Source organism: Rutidosis leptorrhynchoides, chromosome 9, assembly GCF_046630445.1.
Source record: "Rutidosis leptorrhynchoides isolate AG116_Rl617_1_P2 chromosome 9, CSIRO_AGI_Rlap_v1, whole genome shotgun sequence".
NCBI lineage: Eukaryota > Viridiplantae > Streptophyta > Magnoliopsida > Asterales > Asteraceae > Rutidosis > Rutidosis leptorrhynchoides.
The window spans coordinates 254,341,024-254,365,898 of record NC_092341.1 but is presented as its reverse complement, the minus strand read 5'-3'; the positions used below and the strand labels follow the sequence as shown (position 1 = coordinate 254,365,898).

At 35.5% G+C, this 24,875-nt stretch overlaps 2 protein-coding genes across 4 annotated transcripts; one reads left to right on the top strand and one right to left on the bottom strand.

The window, feature by feature from the left end:
- The first annotated feature begins 1,322 nt into the window (after positions 1–1,322).
- LOC139865898 (protein LONGIFOLIA 1-like) lies at positions 1,323–5,582 on the top strand. Its single transcript, XM_071853996.1, has 5 exons — positions 1,323–1,522; positions 2,943–2,992; positions 3,080–4,432; positions 4,532–4,682; positions 4,817–5,582. Exons 1-5 carry the CDS (start codon positions 1,372–1,374, stop codon positions 5,563–5,565), a joined length of 2,454 nt encoding a protein of 817 aa, XP_071710097.1. The 5' UTR covers positions 1,323–1,371; the 3' UTR covers positions 5,566–5,582.
- On the bottom strand, positions 4,819–8,515 carry LOC139865899 (transcription initiation factor TFIID subunit 8-like). Of its 3 annotated transcripts, none has more exons than XR_011765157.1 (2): positions 6,982–8,096; positions 4,819–5,152 (listed from the first exon to the last, which is right to left on the bottom strand). XR_011765157.1 is itself a non-coding variant. In XM_071853997.1 (2 exons), the coding sequence occupies exons 1-2, from the start codon at positions 8,390–8,392 to the stop codon at positions 7,106–7,108; spliced, it is 1,104 nt and encodes a 367-aa protein (XP_071710098.1). In that variant the 5' UTR covers positions 8,393–8,515; the 3' UTR covers positions 6,919–7,105. The 3 variants fall into 3 exon arrangements, 1 of the variants encoding a protein (XP_071710098.1); XR_011765156.1 differs by having other exon boundaries at positions 4,819–5,136; XM_071853997.1 differs by lacking the exon at positions 4,819–5,152 and adding an exon at positions 8,200–8,515 and having other exon boundaries at positions 6,919–8,016.
- Positions 8,516–24,875: the final 16,360 nt, after the last annotated feature.

The window sequence follows — 24,875 nt, the reverse complement described above, 5'->3', positions numbered from 1 at the left end:
ATGGGCATAATAGTCTGTCCTTTAAGCAGTAGAAATCATACATTCTACCCACGCTAGCATCAAAATGTAGTAGCTTTTCGCACCATGCTAGGAGACAACTTAAACATAAAAGTGGCAACTTCAACCAATTTGCATACGAGTCAATTTAAGTTGCTTTATCTTAAACCTATTCAAACACTATGGTACACATTTAATTGGTAGAATAACATAAAATGGTTCAAAAACCGGCTAGATACGACCCCTTCAATCGCTTTGTTAGAAAATTTAGATCCTTACCAAGTTAAATTGTCTCGGCCCATTACCCAACCCGCCCATTTTGTCACCTTGCCAAAATACAAATCACCCACCAAGATAATGGTCCAGTTTTGTGTAGCCGTTATCTCAAAGAAGGGTACTATTACCAAAGCATTAAGTACAATATGCATAAGCTCGAAAAAAGTACTAAAGTCATAATAGCTTAACATCTTTACACGTACTACTAGTAATCAATTTGAGTACTCACTAGAGAAAATGTATGAAGTACACACAGATAACTTGCAATATCATGTAGTAAGCCAGGAGAGACTACCATATAGACTAAAGTTAGCAACTTTATTTAAAAAGGAAGCAAGAATACTAAAGTACCAACATATCTACAAGAAATATATACAGTATATGGTAAACATGAATGATGTTAATAAAAAGGATAATTTGGTAAAATTGGACAGGAAATGGTCTGCAAACTGAGTTAAAGTAACAGAACAGAACACAATATACATTCATTTTTCTAGTAAAATTGTATAGTTTAGCCTCTTCCAGCTGACAAACTACACATGAAATGGGGCAGACTTAAGACCCCATCCACATTACTTTGTCCACATGGAAGGACAGATCTGACCACATCCACACCCAAACTACCAAAAAGAATATAAATATAAAATTTCAAAAAAATCCACTTAATCTTGTAAGTTTCTACCAAATTCATTTCCCCATACAAATAAATAGCCTCCACAGTTCTATATATTTCTTTCAAAATCCCCTTCCAACTCAACCTTTAGCAGCCTTTTTTTCATGACCCAAAACAAGCACAATTATAAAACCTTTTTCTTTCCTTAATGATACTTAATACTTAATTAATAACCACAATTGTTTTAAATAAGTAATGACTTGAACACATAATAAAGTATCATAGTGATTCTGCACATTCTTTGTGCAGCTTTGCAGTTTAAAGAGTATAAAGGAAGATCATTGTAACTGATAAGTTTCTGTACATTTAAACAGGAAAAGCATCTTCTGATTTTTCACTTTTTCTTTTATAATAAAAAGAAGGAAGGTCTTGGAAGTTCTACATTGTGAAGAGAGAAAAAAAAAAAAAAAAAAGTGGTTTGGTAAATGGCTACTAAGGTTGTATACTCACTAAGAGAAGATAAACAAGGGCTAAATAAGCAGTTAGGATGCATGAATGGCATTTTTCAGCTCTTTGACCGGCGTTACCTTCTCGGTCTACACCGTCATGGACGGAACCAGAATAGGTTAACTCAAGGTACAAACTTCATGAAATTTTACTTAAATAAGATTTTTTTTTTTGTGTGTGTGTGTGTGTGTGTATCTGCAAACTATAAACAAGCATCATTAAAAGCCTTCCATCATATGAGGCATTCATAGATTTCATGTTCATGGAAACAGCTAAATGAGAAATATGGGCTGACAAGAAAAATGAAAAAGATATAAATGACCAAGTCTTTTTTAAAAGGCAAACACGCACACCCAACATGAATTTTCCATGAAAATATACAAATGTCTACCGTTGGACTTGAACCCACATCCTTTCGGTCGGAGAGGTCAACTCAATACCAGTAGATCAGTGGCCCTTTGTTAAAAGATCAAGTATTAGAGCACAAATAGTTAACTATGAATGCCAAATGCAGATATCTTACATTTCTACAACTATATCACGGATGAATTTCGTCAAATATATATTCTACTACAAGCTATAAATACATCATGGCTATCATGATTGTGTGAAGTTCCGATTTTTACTCACTTTTCATGCCAGTTTTTACTATGAGTCAGTCTTAAGTGTATAATCAATCTTATGATCACTTCTCATTTTTCTGAGTCAACTATACATAACTTACTACGTATTAGTAATCTCTAAAATAAATACAAGATTATAAATTATGAAGCATTGGCCATGTAATGCTAAATAACATTAAGCATATATACTACTCAAATTACTCATATAACCAATTATCATGTGTCGACCGCCTTATAACTACCATTCATACTTTTTAACAGAACATATATTTGCTGTTATAACTACCATTCATACTACCATTTTGTTGTTGTTGTTGTATGTATTTGCTATTATGTACTTGTTACAAAATTTAACATTAGTGTTTATCAAGGGAAAACATGTTCAATCCTACCTCTTTCAGAAACAGTTGCTTAATTTTGGGTTTATCATCTCTCTAACCCAAAGTGTCAACAAACTATAGGCCATGGGCATGTAAGGGTTCAGAAACATGATGTAAATTGGCCCAAATAAATAAATACTACTCCCTCTATCCCATAAAAACCGTCTCATTTGACTTTTCAAAATCTTTCTCTCAACTTTGACTTTAAATTGTTTATTTTTTATTTTTGTTGTAAAATACTTAATAAAAAAACATACCAATGAAAAATACATTTAAAACTTAATTCATTCATATAATCATTATCAAATGTTACTCCGTATATTATAAAAATAAAAAATATTCAAAGTCAAAGTTGGAATACAAAGACCTTAAAAGTCAATCTGGGACAGTTTTTTTGGGACGGAGGGAGTATATTATAGCAAAGATAACAAATATTTCCATCATATATCATATGGATGATGCATGTTAAAAGAATAAAAGATTATAGTCTATTTTAAGAACTACTATAAATTCAAGAATCTAAAAGTGGTACGAATTTTTGTTTAGGTCAAGATGGAAATGGTGAAAAGGAATTCAAGCATTCAACGGAAACGAAGGTAAGAAACAATAGCGAAATAAATAGCTTACCATATCTTAAATCTGAGAAGAAATGTAAATGTTCACCTAATTTTGTATTAATATAGCCGAAACACACAAAGAAGGTGTTGGCAGAAAAGAATCGAGCCTCCGCTGAATCATCAAGAAACTCCTCTTCTTCTTCTGGTTCATCAACTACCTTTTCATCTTTAGATTGTAGTAAACGAGCTCAAACAGAACGGCAGCTTTCACGTGAACCCGGAACCCTAAACACTCGCAGCAAAAAACCAGATTGTCGACTGCAGCCACTCGAACTAAAAAATGTGGTCAAGGACTCGATGACTAGAGGAATCCGTGTGAAAAAAGATGAACAAGTTGGCCCTGTCATAAAACACATTGATTCCCCGAGGCCTTTCGTACACCAAAAGCCCCTGCAATGTGATAGTAAAGACCGGAAAACTGAAAAGATTCAAAAGCCCTCAATGGGAGTTAAAGAAATAAAGGAAACATCGCGATCATCGTGTGATGAAAGAAAATCACAATATTCTTTAAAGTCAACTTTCAAAGTCAATGAGCTTCCACGGCTATCTTTAGATAGCAAGCAAAATTCTGACGGGAATTTCACAAGTGAGTCGAAACGTGAGCCGGGAAGTAATAAGAGACCATCTTCAGGTGTCGTGGCCCGGTTGATGGGTCTGGAGAATTTAACAGACTCCGTTCCTGAAGTTGCGAACTTGAAGATTAAACAGGCTTTTAATGACCAATTGGTTTCGAGTCCAAGATGGTCAAGACAAAGTGAAGAATGCAAACATAATCATGTTTCTGTTTCTCCAAGGGTCCACTTGAACAATACCAAAAGTGGTGCCCTTGCCCCTGCTTCTGTTTATTGTGAGATGGAGAAAAGGTTAAGTGTTCTCGAGTTTAAAACATCAGGAAACGATCTTAGGGCATTGAAGCAGATACTTGAAGCAATGCAAACAAACAAAATGGGGTTAGACAGCAAAGATCAAAAAACAGAACAACCGGGTTCACCTGTGATCAACCGGACTAGCTCACCAAAGAGCAGGACCGTAAAACCGCGTAAGGTAGATACAGTATCTATGATGGTCACCGGTGTTCATAGCATTAACAATGCAACTAGAAAGCAGGTTAAACGGACAGTTCCAAGAAATAAAAAGGTAACTGAAAGGACGTCAAGATCACTTTTAAACTCGCCAGGCGACGTGATTGGAGTGAGACCGGTCTCGAGCCCAAGACCGCAGAGCTCAAAGAAAGATGATGAAAATCGATGTTTTCTTGCACCAGCCTCTGATTCAAACAAAAGCCGAAAGCAATCAAATGTGCAGCCCGTTGTATCGTACTTGAAGACCAGACACCCGAAAATCAAGCTCCCTAATCAATTGCAAAACAATAAGCAATCATGTAGGTACAGCAATGATCAACTAAAGGACGATCACAAGGTGAGTGAGGCCGGTTCACGTTGTTTAGCACGATAAACATATTTAAATTTTAACATAACAAACATTTGTTTCTTAACATGTTTTATTTTCAATTTTCAGATTAATTTTGCCGAAAGATTAATGGAAGACAGGCCTAATGTTGAACTTGCTAAACTTACTGTGGAACAACAGAGTCCTGTCTCAGTTCTTGACGCTTTTTACACAGAAGAGGCGCTATCTCCAGTAAAGAAGAAACCTAGTTTATTCAAAGGTACATTCTTTAACTTTTGATATATTTGAATTGGAGTTTAATTTATGACTAATATACAACTAGTAAAGAAAAAATATCAACAAAACAGATAACAGAACAATTACACATAAAGAAACTGACAATTTTCTTTTCAGATTGTGAAATTTTACACGATGTCGAAAGCGAATGGAATCATATGAGAAACGACGTCTTGTTGAATGGTACAGATACAAATCAGTACTCCGACTTCAATCACGTAAAATTAGAAAACAGAAATAACCTCATTCATCAAATCGATTTATTGAGTCCCGTTGATGAAACTGTAGCATCTTCATGCAAAAGCAGAAACGATGATTATAGATACGTTAGCGAGATATTATCAGCATCGGGTTTTCCAACTGATCCAGATTTTGCCATCAGATTAGTCCAGCTTCATCCAGGAAACAATTTGATTGAACCAGAATTGTTCGATATTCTGGAAAAAACAAAAGCTGAATGCATAAAAAATAAGTCAAGATCTAAATCCAATAACACGATTAGAAGAAAACTGATATTTGATTGCGTGAATGATATTCTTCTCCACAAATTAGTTGTGTCATCTGGGAAACTTGTGAAAGGGGAAAAGCTAATGCAAGAATTGTGGTTAGAAATCGATAATCTCGAAAGTACCTCAAGGAGATGTGTATATGATGAAGATGATGAAGTAAAGAACCTTGTAAGTGCAGACGTGAAAAAAAGTTCTGATGATTGGGATAAGTGTTGTTATGAGGTTCCGAGTGTAGTTTTAGACATCGAGCGTCAAATTTTTAAAGATTTAATTAATGAGGTTGTAAATGCTGAGGTGGCGACTCTGCAATATAGGCCACCAAGACATTGTAGGCGGTTGTTTTGCGTAGAGCAGTAGATATCGAAAAATACGTATCTACTACTAATAAAATTGTAACTTTAGATATCAATTTAAAGTTTCAGCTAGTTCCATGTGAATTACTACTAGAATTCTTTGTAAGTTGAGTAGCCTTTATACTATTTAAATCCGTCATACAACCACCACATCTGATATCTGATATTTAAACCATCTATACTCATCAATCATACTTTTTATCAAAAATATATTCAAGTGTTGTCTCCTTACTAAACGAATTTAAATTTAGAACTCTAAAAGAGATAATGATTAGAAAAATATCAAATATTCAGCAAACAATAAGCTTAGGGTCTAAAGGTAATGCAAGCATGACGTACCATAGTCAAATATAACTTGTTCACTGTCTTGTTTATTTAAATGTGGCCAAAATTATTTAACATTAACAGCAAAGGAGCCAAAAGTTTCTATGAAGAGATCATATGCATGTAAGTACGTAACAATCTAGTCCGTATGACAAGTAATGCACTATTGCAGATTTCACAAGCAAAAAGAATTGGCAACTCCTGTTCGGGTCAACGTGAAAATGAGTTCAAGATTCATCAAGAAAAGTGAAGTTAAAGACCAAAAATGAAATTTATAGCCTAATGTATCTGAACCTTACCTCAAATATAAATAGTAACCAGAACTTGGATAATAGTAACCAGAACTTGTATTTCTTCTAATCATTTTCTCATCTTCCGGTTGTAGTTAAGGATTTCAATTCTAAAGGTAGCTGGCATCTGAACTTACACTGCTAACTGACGGATTATCATGCAAGATTTAAGAAACTAAATGATAACTTGCAGCTTTTGTTTGTTATTAAAATATTCCTAATTCATTGGACTTTTTATGAGTTACCCACGAGATCAGTAATTGACGAAGGGAATGTATCACTTCAATGCCTAATCAAGTCTCATCATAGCGGTTCTAATTTATTTGGATAAGATCGTGTACAGAAGGTTGCATCCACTTAGGCCATATGACGATTACTACAAAATAAGTTTTTTACTTTTAAATGCCGAAGCATAACAGTTTATTGATTATGATATAAAAGTCCTATTGGCCATTACACTTGCATTTCCTTCATCTAGGCATAAAGTCAACTTTTCTCTTGAACTATGGGAAAATAGTTACCAAATCTTCTAGAAAGTATCCACGATGTGATTCGTGAAAATACATAACCCACCTTAGTAAGAATGTAATTTACATTCCTATAAACATTAGCAATTACCATCTATATGTAATGCAATAGACAAGATACATAAGCATGATGACATTATTTCATTCATGCATGATGCAATGTACCGAAAACTAGAATTTAGTATTAATGATTTATAAACAAGACGCCAAAAGTAATGAATTTCAATTGAAAAGAATTATCATTGACTAAAAAACTCAATATAAAAGCTACAAACATACCTCGGAAAGAAATGTTAAAGTGGGAAAATTCCCCTCTAGAAAATATGCGCCCGACTTCGACTACTCCGGAACTAGCTTGTTCTGCTAGTATTCCAAACTAGTATACAAACCCTAATCTAATTTCCTAATTTACAACTAAATCATCTCCCTTTTGTTCTTCAACCTCCATTGGCTCCGTTAAAAGTTCCTCTGTTATCTTCTCTTTTTCATCCCTTACGTCGTCATTCATAAACCAAAACACGCTTTCCACTTTCCCTTTCTCATTGTGTCTATTTGCAGGATCCAAAGTTTTTCTGTTAAACTGTAACTTCACTTTCATCATAGACCTATCATTCAAAACAACTTTTTGTCTAGCTTCCTCTAAATCACGCCTACTGGCATTAACTGCCTGATTTTCTTTAGCAGATGCATCCAATTCAGAAACGTGATTACTATGATTTTTCACCATGTCTTCTTCCTTGAATTTAGCAGGAACTGTAATTAGTGAAATCTCCTTTTCCCCAGGCTGTAAAGGCACAGCAAGAAAAGGATTACGCGTTCGATCTCTTCCACTGTTATCGACCTGTTCGATAACCACAGGATTTTCAGACTCGTTACGGGACCAAAACTGTTCCAATTTCGACGATGACGGCTCATTGACCTTCTGTTCTTGCTCAATTCTATCAGGCATCACTTCAGTTTCTTCTTTACTAGCGGAAGGCATGATTCTATACGTACTGAGATCAGGAAACTTAGGTAACCAAACGGGAATATCGTCTGTCGGTGGCTTTTCTCCCGCTTGCAGAAAACTGGACGTCGATTTATGCTCTTTAACTATGGGAAAAGAAGGAACCGAATAAGCAAAACCGATTTCTTCCGATAAACTAACAAACTGCGAAATCTCTTTAATTACTCCAGACCCAGACAAACAATGATCTCTATCTGATGCTCCTGCAAACCCTTGTGATATACTCAAATCTTCCAACCCTTGAATTATATCAAACACATTGCATTCAGTCCTACCAGCAATATTAGCATTAAAACTTGACATTTTTCGCCAATGGGGCTTTGCCTCATTGGTCACCATGTTAACATGGTGTTCGAGGAGACCGGGGTTCGAGTCTCGGGGGGGGGGGGGGGGGGGGGATTTTCGTGAATTAACTTCGTGAGCTAACCACTAACATTGCCTTTCAAAAAAAAAAAAAAAAAAAAAAAAAAAAAAAAAAAAAAAAATTTTTCCTATTTCACAAATATATTTGCAAGCAACATCAGAAAATGTATCAAGTGCAGATTGCTGAAACCCTTGAAACCCTACACTTTCGCACACTTGAGCCACCGCAATTCGCGCAATCGCCTGTGCAAACTCATCATTTTTTCTCCTTTTCTTTTTCAAACTGAATTCGATTTCTTTCGAACTCTCTCCATCACTCATATTAGCAACTTCATATCAATTCATTCCAACAGCTTCAACATAAAAACATATTATGAAACTAGAGTTCAAATATGGAACCTAAATAAAACCCTAATTTCTCGAATCCACAATGAAATCAATCGAGTTCACTACAATTAAGATCAGGAAATTGTTACGAAGATTTGATTAAACGTTATTTTCATTGATTGCAAATAAAATTAAACAACTGAACAGAAATTAACTTACCAGTGGTACGTGCACAACTTCAGTAATTAGGTGAAATTAGAAGCCGAAATTGTATTTATGATTTGTTGTAGTTTGAATTTGAAGAAAGCGGGGGAATTAATTGGATTGGATTGTGAGGGAATCAGAAAAAGGGTTTAGAATTTGAATAAAAACCTCGGATCTGGATAGGGATCGACCCGAACTCTTAAACGAAAGAGATGGTTGTGTTTGGCCTTTATATAGAGAAGATATTAAGGGGAATGAAGTGGGTTAATCTGGAAGGAATATTAAGTTACACGATTGGTCCCTCTAATCTATTAGATTCTTAAAAAAGGCTAATACCATGATGTCATAAATAACCATTTATCAAACTTAAAAAAAATTCTAAAAAAAAAAATCAAAAAAATCTAAACTATCAAGATGATGCCATCAAATTATTTAATTATTACATTTAATTAATAAATTTAATAAATATGAATTGAATTTAAATTAAATTAATTACATAAATATTTAATTTGAATTTAAATTTGAATTTAATATGCAGACTTTTTATGTTATCAAGGTCTCAGCCTTTTCCTTTTTTGAGCTCACAAAATTACGTTGCCCAACCTTTTTTTACACGTTTTCAGGAAGCTATTCGGCGCGCGGTTTCGAGGCGCGTTTTCAACGCGCGTTTTCGGTCCGCGTTTTCGGTCCGCATTTTCGGGTCGCGTTTTATGCTGCGTTTCGCGGCGCGTTATCGTGGCGCGTTTCGAGTCGCGTTTTTGAGATGTTTTTTAGCGGGTCGGGTCACTTTTTTGGTGGGCGTTTTCGTGTCACGTTTTCAAAGCGTGTTTACGGGGCGCGTTTTCTGCTCAAATTTTAGTGAAGCGCTTTCGCAGGGCGCCAGGAAACGCGCTTTCTCGGGCGCCCGGAAACGCGCTTTCGCGGGCGCCCGGAAACGCGCGTTTTGGCGGGCGCCCGGAAACGCGCCTTTTCGCAGGGCGCCCGGAAACGCTCCTTTTCGCAGGGCGCCCGGAAACGCGCGTTTTCATGGTCGCCCGGAAACGCGCGTTCTCGCGGGCGCCCGGAAGCGCGCGTTTTCCAGGGCGCCCGAAAACGCGCGTTACCCGGAAACGCGCTTTTTCGCGGGCATCCGGAAACGCGCTTTTTCGCGGGCGTCTGGAATCGCGCGTTTTCGCGGGCGTCCGGAAACGCGCGTTTTCGCGGGGCGTCCGGAAACGCGCGTTTTCGCGGTGCGTCAGGAAACGCGCGTTTTCGCGGGCGCCCGGAAACCCGCGTTTTCGCGGGCCGCCAAAAACGCGCGTTTTCGCGGGCCGCCCGGAAACGCGCGTTTTCGCGGGCCGTCCGGAAACGCGCTTTTTCGCGGGCCGCCAGGCAACTCGAGTTTTCGCGGGCGCCCGGAAACGCGCGTTTTCGCGGGCGCCCGGAAACGCGCGTTTTCGTAGCGCGCCCGAAAACGCGCGTTTCTGGATCCCTGCTGAAACGCGCGTTTTCGCAGGGCGTCCAGAAATGCGGATTTTCGGATCCCCTGCAAAAACGCACGTTTTTGCACCGCGTCCGGAAAAACGCATTTTCGCAGCGCGTCCGAAAACGCGCGATCTCGCAGCGCGCCCGAAAACGTGCGATCTTGCAACGCGCCCGAAAACGCTTTTTTTCACAGCATAAAACGCGCGTTTTCGACACGTGTTCTCAAATCGCCAATTTTATTTTTATTTATTTATTTTTTTTTTTAAAAAGTAAGTCTGGAAATGAACACAAAATTTATAAACGTAATTCTTTTTATAACTTTTTAATTATTTTATAAAATGAAATTCAATTTCATTCCATGTAAAATAGAACACATTTTTCACATTCCATGGAATTTATCAATTCCAATTATTTCGGATTCCAATTCCTTTGCCACAATCCATTACATCCAAAAACATTCACGGGGCCTAAAAGTTATATGTGCAGTTTGACAGAAAGTGAAACAATACAAGTAGAGGATTTACATTTGTGTTTAACCACACGTGAAAAAATGAATTATATTGAGTTTCAATTAATTCATTAACATAAGGAAACCAATTATTTTCTGATATGGGTTCTCAATAGAAGACCAATTTTATGCATCATATCCTACAGGAAGTGAAGTGACCTATTGAATGATACGATTAAAGTGAGTGTATTTATGGTTATGATATGAATAATATTAGGTGTTTGTTTGTTGGAGTTTTGATTGATAAAAGGACTTTGTTAGAGTTTTGATTTAAAATGGAACAAAGCTACATTGGCTACCTGATGATTAAACTTGATTTTGGATTAAGGTGGTAATTGTTGGCTTCACATCTTGTGTTTATGCCCTTGACCAGACTAAGAAGGAAGAGAAGGTATCCAATAAATAATATGTATTACTGGCTTCACATTCTTGTGTTTTTATTTCAGTGACCATACTACAAAACTAAATTTATGCACCATTTGGAATGTTGACAGGTCAAGTTGTCTGGAAATGAAGCTGGACGTATGGTTGCATTGGTTTAAATTGGAAGAACACCAATTTGGGCGGCTAACGTACTTAAGGTATCACAACTACCATCATTCATCACTTTGCTACTTGAAACAACAGAAATCCTATGTCAATTACTAGCCAGGTTTTACAACTAAAAATAATTTTGGATATCACTCTCAATAAAAGTTTGTAGGTATAAATTTACATGAAGATGTGTTGGAACTTTGTTTCATATTATTCTGAAAATAGTTTTTAGGATAAAATTATCACAATTCAGAATGGTGTATGAAATGTTCTTGACATAGAATGCGCAATAAATAAAGCTTCAGTTGACTTGAAACACTGTCAAGTCAATTTTTTACTGCAAATATACCATCTTGAAAAACAAATATAAGCTTTAACTTTGTCTCATTTGGTGATCTTTTATATATGTGATTGTTAGGACTCAAACTTCATGTTGATGAATTATTTCAGGGCTATGACCAAAGTTTATAATTAACCTTTTCACCAAATGCAATATATTTAAAATATTAGTTAATTATAATTTTTTCTCAGCCTAAGTTGTTTGTAATTTGTGTGAAGGATGTTGTTTTGAAGGATTTTGTTTGATGTACCAGCGATTCTTCAATAGCAATTGATGGTGAAACGGAAATGAATCAAAGCTCTCTTAAACATACACTTGAGATGAAGCTAGGAATTTAAGGTACCTAGATGTTGCTTATTACAAGAAATGCTATTGTAAGTGATAATGTGCAATTAGACTTTTTTTTTTCTTTTTTTTTTTCTTAAAGAGGTATGCTCAGGAACACCAGATGAACAAGTATTACTATCTCTTGATTATTCTTTTTTATCCTTGGATGCATTTTCTATTTTTTTTAATATAAGGTGTTGATAGTACTTTAACCATTTATTTCTTCAAATTTTATCTATTTTAGGGTATTTTGATTATCTAAATTTGTCTTTTCATTTTCTTAGTGGCTACCATTTTCACAAGATCGAGTTTTCATCCGTTCTTAAGAGGTACACAATTGTTATGGGCATCTCTTTTTAGTTAATTTGATGCTTTAAATGTTAAAGTTTATTTAGGAACATTATTTTTTTTTTACATAGATGAAATAAACAGGGATCTATACTTCTTGATTCCCAAGTATTTCATCTTCATCAGGAAATCATACAAATTAATTCTTATGCATTATTATGTTTTTAATCTTTTTTATGCTTACTAATCTTTTTCTATGTACTCATAATGAATTCATGTAAATTTTTGTGGTATATGTTGTTTTTGAATCTATCTTGGTTCGAGTGGTTTTGGTAGAAATGTTACTACAACTGAAATGGTAACACAAGACGAGCACATAAAAGCTTTTTGTTGTATATAGGAAAATGATATCTTTTGAAATTCTCTGATTGGTGATTATGATGCAATGACCGTGCTTTTGAAGTTATTAGTCTCAAATTCCTGTAAACCATGTCAATTCATCTCATGTAAGTTTTTATCTTTATATATATTTATTTTGAGTTCACGTGAAATTACAATGTGTTTATATATATGGATAGTACGCTTTCTTCATAATATACTGTTTTGATTCAAAGGTCGAGTTTAATGGATTATTTTGGTTACATGCCTCACATCTTTAACCATATGAACTGAAATCGCAGCTATATTTAGTTACTTTAGGTAAAATCACGGCTTGATTCTTTACTTTATCTAATTTCTTCATATTCAAAAGTGACTATATAAGTACATATATATAAAAAAAAAATAAAAAATCAAAGATTGGATGTGATTTTGCGTACTGTTATTTTGGGTTTGATCTTTGAGTTCCAACATCTACATTCTCATAGGATATGTATATCTCTAATTCCTTCATATTGTTTGATTATATACCCATTTCTTGACCAATTTTTAACATATGTATAAAGTAAATACAAAATTAATATTCACTGACTTTAGAAATATGTTGATTAATCAAGTTGTATATTATCCGGTCTAAATGGCTTGAAGAATAATTATCTTTTTAATTATATTTGATCTCACTGACAACTTTTTATTAATTCTTTGTTTTCATCTTGATATATTGGTTTTTTTTTATCTTAGATTTTTAAGTTACTTGTTTGGATTTTTTTTTTTTTTTTTTTTTTTTTTGAAATAATTGTGCCGTTGGTCCCTCCATTTTACCCAAAAAAGCTAACAGCGTCCTTCAAGTTTTTTTTGGCTTTCAGTGTCCCTCTATTATCACATTTTTTGATTACGCGTCCCTTCGTCAGTCAGACGTTAATCTTGGACGTTAAGTCCCATCACGTGCATGAAACGTGATGGGTATTTTCGTCCTTTTAATCTATTTGTCTTTTTCTTTTCTTTTTCATTTATTTTAAAAAATATTTCTTTCCTTTTATCTTCATCATCTTACCTTCATCTTCATCCCCAAATTAAAACCTTAACTTTAATACTCAACAAACCTTCAAAACCTCTTTCCCTTCTCTTCATCTGAATGTGAGATGTTTTTTCCCTAAAATTAAAACCCTAACTTCTTTTATAAAATATATCAGTAGCATTACATACACCACAATTTCAATATTTTCACAAACTCAATTATTGTAGACAACAATCAATACAATACAAAACCTGTATTTGAAACCGAAATATATATATATATATATATATATATATATATATATATATATATATATATATATATAAAGGATACATGAGGGTGAAAATCAACTCTTAACACTATCTAAAAATCCCAAAAATTAATCAAATAACGCCAAATAAAAATCTTGCAATTGGAAGATTCAGTTACCCGAAAGAAGCCGTGAAGCTCATTGAAGATGAAACTTTCTTGATGAAAAGAAGATGAGAGCTCAATATTTAATCCAAAAAAATATACTGCCGCAAAAAACTCGAAATCTAAATTCTTGTTCCAAAGATATCGTTGAAGCCACAACAGATTCAAAATCCTTCCTTTGCCTTCTCGACACTTAAATTCAGTATGTAAAACCTCTTGATTTGATATAATTTGAAGATTTCAAGTTTTAGAAATAAACTTTGACTTTTTAGATTTCAGCTTTGACTCAACGAATTAATGATCAAATGAACGAATTATAATCTAAAAATTTGCAGAAACGTTCACAATATGATTGTGAACAACTCAAAAAATTTACTTTTCTCAAAAACATTTTGGATTATTCCATGGACCTACGCCGTTCGTCTTTTCAGGCTACGAAGAACACGATCTGTTTTTGATGATTTCGAATCTGAAAATCAGGTTTGATGATTCGGTTTATGATAAGGAACAAGGATCTAGGCTCGATTTGTTGTAAAATTATAGAATAGAAAACACCTAAATTGAAGAACACGTTGATAAATATGAAGATGATGTGATTATGATGTTGTTTTTGTTAATATGATTAAGAGATGATGTGATTATGATGTTGTTTGATGAAGATGGAATAATGATTGATGATGAAGATTGATTGTAAAATTTTGTAGATTTGTTTGTGATAAGTTTACAGATTCTCAATATGGGATGAAGGTGACGATAAAAAGACGATTTTACCCATCACGTTTCAGGCACGTGGTGACACTTAACGTCCAATTTAAACGGAAGGTTGACGGAGGGACTCGGTATGCTTAAATGGGATAATAGAGGGACGCTGAAAGAAAAAAAAAACTTGAGGGACGCTGTTAGCTTTTTGGAGTGAAATGGAGGGGCCAACGGCACAATTATTATTATTATTATTATTATTATTATTATTATTATTATTATTTTTTTTTTTTTTTTTTTTTTTTTTTGCATAAATGAGCAAGGTTGGAGATGATATTAATAAATCATGACTTATTGTTTCAAGCTTTGATATGCAGATCATTTTGTTTAGTTCAAAGTCATTACTTTAACTAATCATTTTGCAGTTATTTCTTCTTTGCCCATAATGGAATTTTTTTTTTTTTTTTTTTTTTTTTTTTTTTTGAGTTCTGGTCCGGGTCATTACTTAAGCTAATTAATTTGCAGTCACTTCATATAATGGCATATGTCCGGTTCTTTTAAGTGTTGATGCAACGTTTGAAGTAAACATCAAAATCCTTAGTTCAGTAGTATTTTAATTCTTAATTTCTTATACGTTAATGTCAATAAGGCTAAGATTTGTTTGAGTAAGTATTTACCATTAGTTCCTAAAGTTGTTCACACATATATTGAACATTTGAGTGGTGTTTTGGGTGTAAAGTCTCACAACACAATATATGTGGTGTTATAATTATAAACTATAATTAGCAGGTATATTGAAACATGTGTTTTCATCTCTTCCATTATACATCTAATGTAGCGCATGGATATAGTTTCTTATGGTAATTAAAGTAGTGGATGGTAAAATGAGTCTTCTATTTTTTTCTATCTATTCAGACCATTTACTACTAATTTATTTATTTATTTATTTATTTATTTATTGTATAATCTTTCTAATAAACATTTGATTTCACCTTAATATTTTTGTGCCAAGATCACAATCTTTCACAAATGATTTTTAATCAAATCCATGAATTCACGGGTCACTTCACTAGTTGTGTAGTTTATTATTTAAAAGTTTTCTAATAATAGCTCTGAAGTCTAAAGATTGTCATTAAGAATTAAATAGTATATGCATAGATTAGTAGTATATGAGTCGGTTATATTCATGAAGTGGTTAAGAATTTTGAATGTACAAGCAATTTTATGCATGTTCGAATGATTTAATGACAGCCTTTATAGCTATCATCGGAAAAATCCTATTATTTATTACTGTAATAGCCTTATAAAATTTCGATTATTAATTTGACATTCTCGTGTGGACGGGAGAGTCACTACTTTCTACGATTGGATCACTTGAAAAAATAGTGCAAGTGAGGTAAAATTATTCTTTTATCCTTTTCACCAATTTCACTTGTTCTTTCTTTTAAGCATAGTGTAACACCCCGTTTTCCCGTGCGCGTCTAAAGGTACGTACTTAATCAATAGTACGCTTATAACTTACTCGTTATGTGATTAAATGAACTAAAGTGTTAGTTAGGTGTAAGTGCATATATGTATATGTGTGTATATATATATGGGTATATGCGAATGCGTGCGTATACGTGTTTGTGTATGTGTCGCGATGTTGTTGAGTCGTGTGAGACTTAAGGGCGAAGCTTAGACGTGCATAGGAATAGTGAACGAGGTGTGCTAGTTGTATGAACCTTCGTTTTATGATTTGTTGTCGAAGTGACCAGGAACAGGCCAATGCCGCGCCGCGAGGAATGGGGCCGCGACGCGGCAAACAAAGCAAATCCAGATCAGAACTTGAGTTAAGAAGGGTCGTTTTTCCTTCTTTATGTCGCGTCGCGACAAACGTGCCGCGCCGCGGCAATTCTGCAGTTCTGACTCCGAATTCCACTCAAATTAAATAGGGTTTAGGGGCAATTTGGTCTTTTTGCGTGTAGATCTGGTTGGAGCTTTTAATATCAACCACTTATTCTTTATTTCTCATTTCTTTTCCATTTTCTTTCACATTTTCCTCCCAAAACATAAAACCCACTAAGTTTAATCTTGAGATTTGAAGGTGAAGAGTTGTGAATCAAACCTAGGAGCAAGAATTAAAGTTGTTCATTGTATCTCTAGCTACACGTTCATAGTCTTGGTAAGTTCTAACTCTAAGTCTTGAGTTTTAATTAGTTTAAGCTAGGGTTTGGTTCATATGGAATTAGTGTGACCCATTTGAGGGTTAAATGAGTGGGTTTTGGGTTGGATTATTGAAAGGAAACCCTAAATAGCTATTATCTAGGGTTTGGTCTTGTGATTTGAGGTTGTAAGTGCTAAATGATGTTGTTAGTCATTAATGCACTTTTAAAATGATGAAAGAGTTATTATTGTGTAAGTTTGACTTGATTTGTGAGTCAAAGAGTCAAAAGAGCACTAGTTGACCTAATCGGGCAAAATGGTTATGAAATACACCAAGTTTATGTTAGTTGATGTTAATAGACCCTAATCACTAGCCTTAAATGATCTATGACGAGGCGTGGCCATTAATGGGCGGTTTTGGGGTAGTTGAGTCATTTAATGCAATCGGGTCATTAAATGCTCAAGGGTTAGAAGTTAGCATTTAATTCAACTAGATTGTATGTTAATAAATGCATAATGTAATAGGTACGTTACATTGAAGGGTTGCAAGCTCGGTTAGCTTCTACAAGAATCTTGAGGTGAGTGGAATGATTATGCATATGTGTATATAATGTATTTACTTGTACGAGATTCGATGTGGGTTTAAGTTCGGGCGGTCGATACCACATCGGGTCAATATATGATATGGGTTGAAGTTCGGGCGTTCGATGCCATGTCATATATGTGGTGGGCATGTAGTGTGGGTTTAAAGTTCGGGTGTTCGATACCACATTACACGTGACGGATGGGTTTAAAGTTCGGGCGATCGATACCACTCCGGGGTTAGTGTTATAATTTGTTGTGCACTAAGGTTGTTGGGAACACCAATGGGAAATTCGAAGTACCATTCCTTGTACTATTGGTTAACCATGGCTATGTGTTTTGCTGTGTGGTGTTTTCACATTATTCGAGTTATATATGTTATCGTTGTGCTAGCTTGTGGACTTGGAGATTTAGCGTTATGCCTTGCGTTGGTATGTCTTTTAAATTGCTAGCGTGTATGAGGTAATTGTGTATGTGATTGCATGTAAGTAGGTTATATTTGTATGTGTATAATTATTGCATTCACTAAGCGTTAGCTTACCCTCTCGTTGTTTATCTTTTTAGATGCAGGCGCAGTTAAGGGCAAGGGGGTTATCGGACATTAGGTGTCCCGTGATGATGCTTTGTTGGAGTTTTGATGTTGGCCTAACGTTTTGGGTAGTTTAGTCCCAAACCATGCTCGAAGTGTCGTTTGGATTGTAAACTATCATTTGTAATGGGTCAAACTTGTACTAAACTTTATTCGTGGCCCTCGTGCCTTTTGTAAACAATTAATTGTTGTGTGTTTTAAATGGAACTCGTGAAATGGGTTACATATTTATTTGGCGTGTAATCGTGTTGTATAAAAAAAAAAAATTTATCGTATGGATTACGGGTTGGGTTGTTACAAGTGGTATCAGAGCATGGTCTAAGGGATTTAGGTGACTTGAGATAGGCGCCTAGACTTAGACTTTTGTGTTGTGGAATTATATGCGGGACTTGTAGGACTACGGGTCAGTGCGGGGTTTGATTAGTTCTTTGATGCATAAGTGGACAACTATGCTATGTTATGATGTTACTAATCATGTGTTGTTGTTTTGAACATCGAGCAAGATGGTTGTGACACGTTTGAGCATGGCACGGCATGTGAGCGTAATAGTGAGTCGCGACCACTATTACGGTTCAAGTCAAGTCGAGCAAGGATGTGCGACAAGTATCGAGCTAGATGTGGTGTTTGCGCGGTCATATGCATAGGTATATATGTGTATTAAATTGTTGGAGATGTCTAATCCATTTTTAATCTTTAGAATGAAGACGAGAAACGGAACGAATACGAATGGCAATGGTGGTCCCTCTCATGTGGAGGAAGATGAGATGACTACCAAGATTGAGACCGCTTTAGAAAACTATGTTTCGGTTTTCTCACGAAGGGTTAAACAAATATTCGAAGAGTCGGTTTCGAAACAAATTATCGATATGATTCAAGAACGGATGACTAATGCCGTTAAAGAAGAAGTTGAAAGGAGGTTTCCTAGACCTCAAAATGTGGGCGAGTTGGAGTTTAGCTATAAGAACTTCTTGGCGACTAAGCCTCCTCACTTTCATGGGGATCCCGACCCCATGAAGAGTGCGGCTTGGATTTCCGATGTTGAAGGTTGTTTTCGCACGACCGAGTGCCCTCCCGAAAAGAAAACAAGGCTTGCTACTAGTTTGTTAAGGGGCCATGCTAAAGATTGGCTCGATGGCAAGATTGATATGGTGGGTGATGCAGCTTTTGTGGGGTTATCTTGGGCGGATTTCAAGAAGGAGTTTTTCCTTGAATATCGTACGCAAGCGGATCTTTCCAAATTGCGCAACGAGTTAAGGAACATGCGTCAAGGGTCTTTGGACCTAAACACTCTTAAAACCAACTTTCTCGCTAAGGCGCGTTTTTGCCCCGAGTATGTGGGGAATGATCAATTGTTAATGGAAGACTTTCATGCGACCCTTAGAGATGTTTTGAAGGGTAAAATTAGTATTGGTCATGTTGAGACCTTTGCTAAGCTATTGGCGGTGGCGAAGGGGTTTGAAGCGCAAGCTCGAAGTCCGGTTAGTTATGCGCCAAGTAAAAGAAAGTTTGAAGCTTCTAGTTTTTCGAACAAGAAGAGTAAGGGAGCAACCGAAAGTGTCGGTAGCGTGAAGAGGGGTGCTTCTAGTAGTTACATGGTCACATGTTTCAATTGTGAGCAAAAGTCACTACTCTCGTGATTGTCCAAAACCGCCTACTAATACAATCACGTGTTTTAATTGTCAAAAAGAAGGGCAACGAAAGTCGGAGTGCCCCGAACTCCGAAATGATCAAGTTAAGAGAATGGAGAAGGCGGCAGGGTCGGTTAGGGGACGTAATTATTTGATGACCCATGACGAAGCCAGGCAATCCAATGAAGTCGTTTCAGGTACTTTCATGGTTAACTCTAATCCGGCAAGGATTCTATTTGATAGCGGTGCAAATTTATCGTTTGTGTCTCCAAAATTTGTGCCTAAACTTAATAAACCGTTAGCTAAGTTAAGTCGTCCGGTAGAAGTCGAAATAGCGGATGGCAAGACGGTGCTAGTGGTTGATGTGTCTAAAAATTGTAACGTTGTGTTTGGTTCCGAAAACTTTAATATTGATCTCATTCCGATGACGTTGGGTGATTTTGATATCGTGGTTGGTATGGATTGGCTCGATCATAATAGAGCCGATATTGCATGCCATGAAAAATCTATTCGTGTGAAGACCCCAAGTGGGGGGGGGAGTTAATTATTCATGGTGATAAACGAAGGAGACCGGTGCCGATATGCACTTTTGCACGGGCACGTCATCTCGTTGTTACCGGTGGCATGGTTTTCCTTGCTCATGTTATTGATACTCGTGATGAGCCACCACCCATTCGTGAAATTCCGGTGGTAAGTGAGTGTCATAACCCGTCCTTAACCCTAAGAACGAGTTAGATAACGTATGATTTCATTGCGAGGTATTGACCTCTATATGAGACATTTTTAAAAGAAAACTGCATATATTTTACATTACAAACCACAAATCTTATTTTTGATACAAGCTTTAGACAACATAAAAATGATTATCGTTTAGCGATAATCTTCGACTTACAAACTTTACATATAATGATAACAACACGGTTTCTAGCATATTTTACAACACAGATCCTCGGGTAATGCAGTTTTATTTTTGACACAAATATGCGTACGCAAGATCCTGCTCAAATTCAACATTATGCAGCGGAAGCTTTAGTAATCTCCTGAGAATAGACATGTTTTAAAAGGTCAACATAAAGTTGGTGAGATATAGGTTTAGTGCCGGAAGCAATATATATATAGACCACAAGATTTCGTATATAAACAGTTTAATAAAAATATTCTAAGTGGTTGAGCACTTGGTAACCATACTTAACATTTAATCACGTCGCATATTCCCTTTATTATGAAATCTTACTACACCGTACCAAGTGTAGTCACAAAACGAAGTACTGTGCAACCGTTGAATACTGGTCGTCCAGTCCGGTTGGGGTTGTCAGGCCCGATAGATCTATCAACAGGATTCGCGTTTACAATACCGCTGTAAATAACAGTTACCAAGCTACAGGGAAGTATGCCAGTGGTACAACTCAACGTAGAATATATTTTTCAGTTACTTGTGTCCATAACGTAAAACATAAAATACATGTATTCTCATCCCGAAATACTTAGAGTTTAAAAGTGGGACTATATACTCACTTTCGTCTTGAAGATATGTAATTTCGACTTGGTCTCCGATTGATATCACGAACCTATCCATATATAGTTTATCAATATATTTCTATTTTAAACAATCGTCACATATATATACTTTTTATACTTTTAATAGTTTTAATAATTTCTTAGTCCGTAGTTAGCAGTCCGATGTTAGTAATTCAATTTTAATGGTTCATTTTTAGGTGTTTAATAAACCCCCAATGAAATAAATAAAAACCCCCATCGTATATGTATTGGTCGAGATTAATCTTGACCCATGGTACCGGTGTTGTCAAATGACGTGTTGCGTACATAAAGTACCGGTGTTGTCAAATGACGTGTTGCGTACAATCATGGGATCTTATGATTAATCTTCTCGTATTGTTTACGGGTGATCCTGAACCATATAAAATTAAATTATGAGTACATATATATAAAATATCATGTTATTTTAAAAAGATGTGATTTATTTAATTTTCTCCAATTATTTTCGTAGCCAAACTAGTCTTAGATATCCGATCTCGTTTTGGTCATAGTTTCTTCGTTACAACTCCGTTTTCGTTGATTCAACTTGCCACTTCCTTGGATCGAGTCCCTCTTTAAGACTATGAACTGTAAATACCTTAGTTTGTATTCGAAATCACAGGTCATAGGTCAAACTTTAGTGAAACTTATGAAGTTAATCATTTTCCATCATGTAAACAACCTTAAATGATTATTTTTCTAAAAATACTTATACTTTGAGTTAAATCATGAAATTTTTATGTGTTATCATATTCATAGTAAAAATCATTTTTCCAGAAAATAAACCTCCAATTCAAAGTTTAAGATGGTTTTTAATTATCCAACCCAAAACAGCCCCCGGTTGCACTCCGACGTCATAAAAACAGTTTTTAAGGTGTTCTTTGAAAAACCAAGTTATACCTTGTTAAATTAGCATATTTTTAAGTTATATTACAGGTCTTGAAGTATTTTAAAAGTTAAGTTAGAAGGATCTATTTAGTTTGCGAACAAGTTTGAAATCATTCAAACTATGTTCTAGTTTATAAACTCTTATATATATAGCTATAAATATATGAATTGAAAAAGAGTTGAAGTAGAGTTTTTACCTCAAGTTTAAAATGTAAAGTTGCTGGAAAGAAGTAGTAAAATAAAAGTTGAGAGAGTTCTTGCAAGTGTGTGTGAAAATTGGAAGTAAAATTTGGAAAATGAATGTGTAAAAATGAGTTAGAAATGGTGCTTATTTATAGGCTTGAAAATTTGGTTTTTAGTGAAAATATCTAAGATAAGTTAAAATTTATTATGTCATGAATGACATATTATTCCAATAATTGAAGATTTCTATTGGTATATACCAATAGTAAATACTTCTAGAAGCTGTGTATAGTACCCTAGATATACGTATAGGATTATTGAGGAAACAGAACGAGAATTCAAATATAACTATCTTTTGTAAATATACTTATATTGTTTTATGTATAAAAGCCCTTTAAAAATGATTAAATACATTACTTATACGATATATGTATAAACATTATAAATCATCAGTATTTATGTCAAATAACGTTACGTATGGTTATTGTTTTGAAAACTTAAGTTAGTAGTTTCAAAATATACTTATGACTTTTTGTTATTAATACAAAATGAGATATTAAAACATCCTTAGATCATGTTAAATATGTATGTATAATTATCATATATTGTATAGTTCGTGATATCATCGGTCAAACTAGACGGTCAAACGTTGTGTAAAACTCTTTTCAAAAACATAAATCTTAACAATTTGGATTGCTTATCATGTTGGTAAGGTTTAATTTATATAAATATTAATCTTATAAGTATAGAACGATCGAAAAAGTGCGGGTCATTACAGTACCTACCCGTTAAATAAATTTCGTCCCGAAATTTTAAAATTGTACCTATTTTGCGTCATCGGAAAACAAGTGTGGATATTTTTGTTTCATTTGATCCTCTCGTTCCCAAGTAAACTCGGGACCCCTTCGAGCATTCCAACGAACCTTAACGATCGGTATGTTGCTCTGCTTGTGCCGTTTAACTTCACGATCCATGATTTCGATTGGTTCTTCGATGAATTGTAGTTTCTCGTCGACATGGATTTCTTCAAGAGGAATGGTGAAGTCTTCCTTTGCAAGACACTTCTTAAGGTTTGAGACGTGAAAGGTATTATGTACTCCGGCGAGTTGTTGCGGTAACTCGAGTCGATAAGCTACCGGTCCAATGCGTTCGATGATCTTGAACGGGCCTACATACCTTGGGTTTAGTTTATCCCTTTTTCCAAAACGTATTACACCTTTCCAAGGTGACACTTTTAACATAACCATGTCACCGATCTGAAACTCTAATGGTTTCCTTCGAACATCGGCGTAGCTCTTTTGGCGACTACGGGCTGTTTTCAATCTCTCCTTGATTTGTACTATCTTCTCAGTCATTTCGTGTATGATCTCGGGACCAGTTAATTGTCGATCTCCTACTTCATTCCAACAAATAGGAGATCTACACTTCCTTCCGTACAATGCTTCGAATGGCGCAGCTTTAATGCTCGCATGATAACTATTATTATACGAGAATTCTGCTAATGGTAGATATTTATCCCATCCGTTTCCAAAATCGATCACACATGCCCTGAGCATGTCTTCAAGAGTCTGAATCGTTCTTTCACTCTGCCCGTCGGTTTGCGGATGATACGCGGTACTCATATCCAAACGAGTTCCTAGGGCCTCCTGTAGTGATTGCCAGAACTTTGATGTAAATCTACTATCACGATCGGATATAATGGAAATAGGTATTCCATGCCTTGAAACAACTTCCTTTATATACAATCGTAATAGTTTCTCCATTCTATCCGTTTCCTTTATAGGCAAGAAGTGTGCAGACTTGGTGAGACGATCAACAATCATCCAAATGGTGTCGTATCCCCAGGCAGTCTTTGGTAACTTCGTGATGAAATCCATGGTAATACCATCCCATTTCCATTCTGGGATTTCTGGTTGTTGAAGTAACCCTGACGGCTTCTGGTGTTCAGCTTTGACTTTGGAACAAGTTAAACATTCCCCAACATATGTTGCAACGTCTGTCTTTAAATTAGGCCACCAATAATGTGTCTTAAGATCTTGGTACATCTTTCCAACTCCAGGATGTATCGAATATCTTGTCTTATGTGCCTCGTTCAATATCAACTTCCTTAATCCACCCAACTTCGGTACCCAAATACGATTTGCAAAATATCGAATTCCATCTTCCCGCATAACGAGTTGCTTCTCATACTTCTTCATTATTTCATTTCCTATATTTTCTTTAGTAAGTGCTTCTCGTTGAACTTCTTTGATTTGTGAGTTGAGATTCATGCGAATTTTTATGTTCATCGCTCGTACTCGAATTGGTTCTCGTTCCTTTCTGCTTAAAGCATCGGCCACCACGTTCGCCTTCCCGGGATGATAACGAATTTCACAATCATAGTCGTTTATTAACTCGACCCACCTACGTTGTCTCATGTTCAGCTGTTTCTGATCAAAAATATGTTGAAGGCTTTTATGATCAGTAAACACAGTGCATTTAACCCCATACAAGTAGTGTCTCCATATCTTTAATGCAAACACGACTGCTCCCAGTTCTAGATCATGCGTCGTATAATTCCGCTCGTGAATCTTCAATTGTCGGGATGCGTATGCAATAACTTTCTTTCGTTGCATAAGAACGCAACCAAAACCTTGTCGCGAAGCGTCACAATATATTTCAAAATCATCGTTCCCTTCTGGTAACGATAAAATAGGCGCCGTAGTTAACTTCTTCTTTAGTAATTGAAATGCACTCTCCTGCTCAGAAGTCC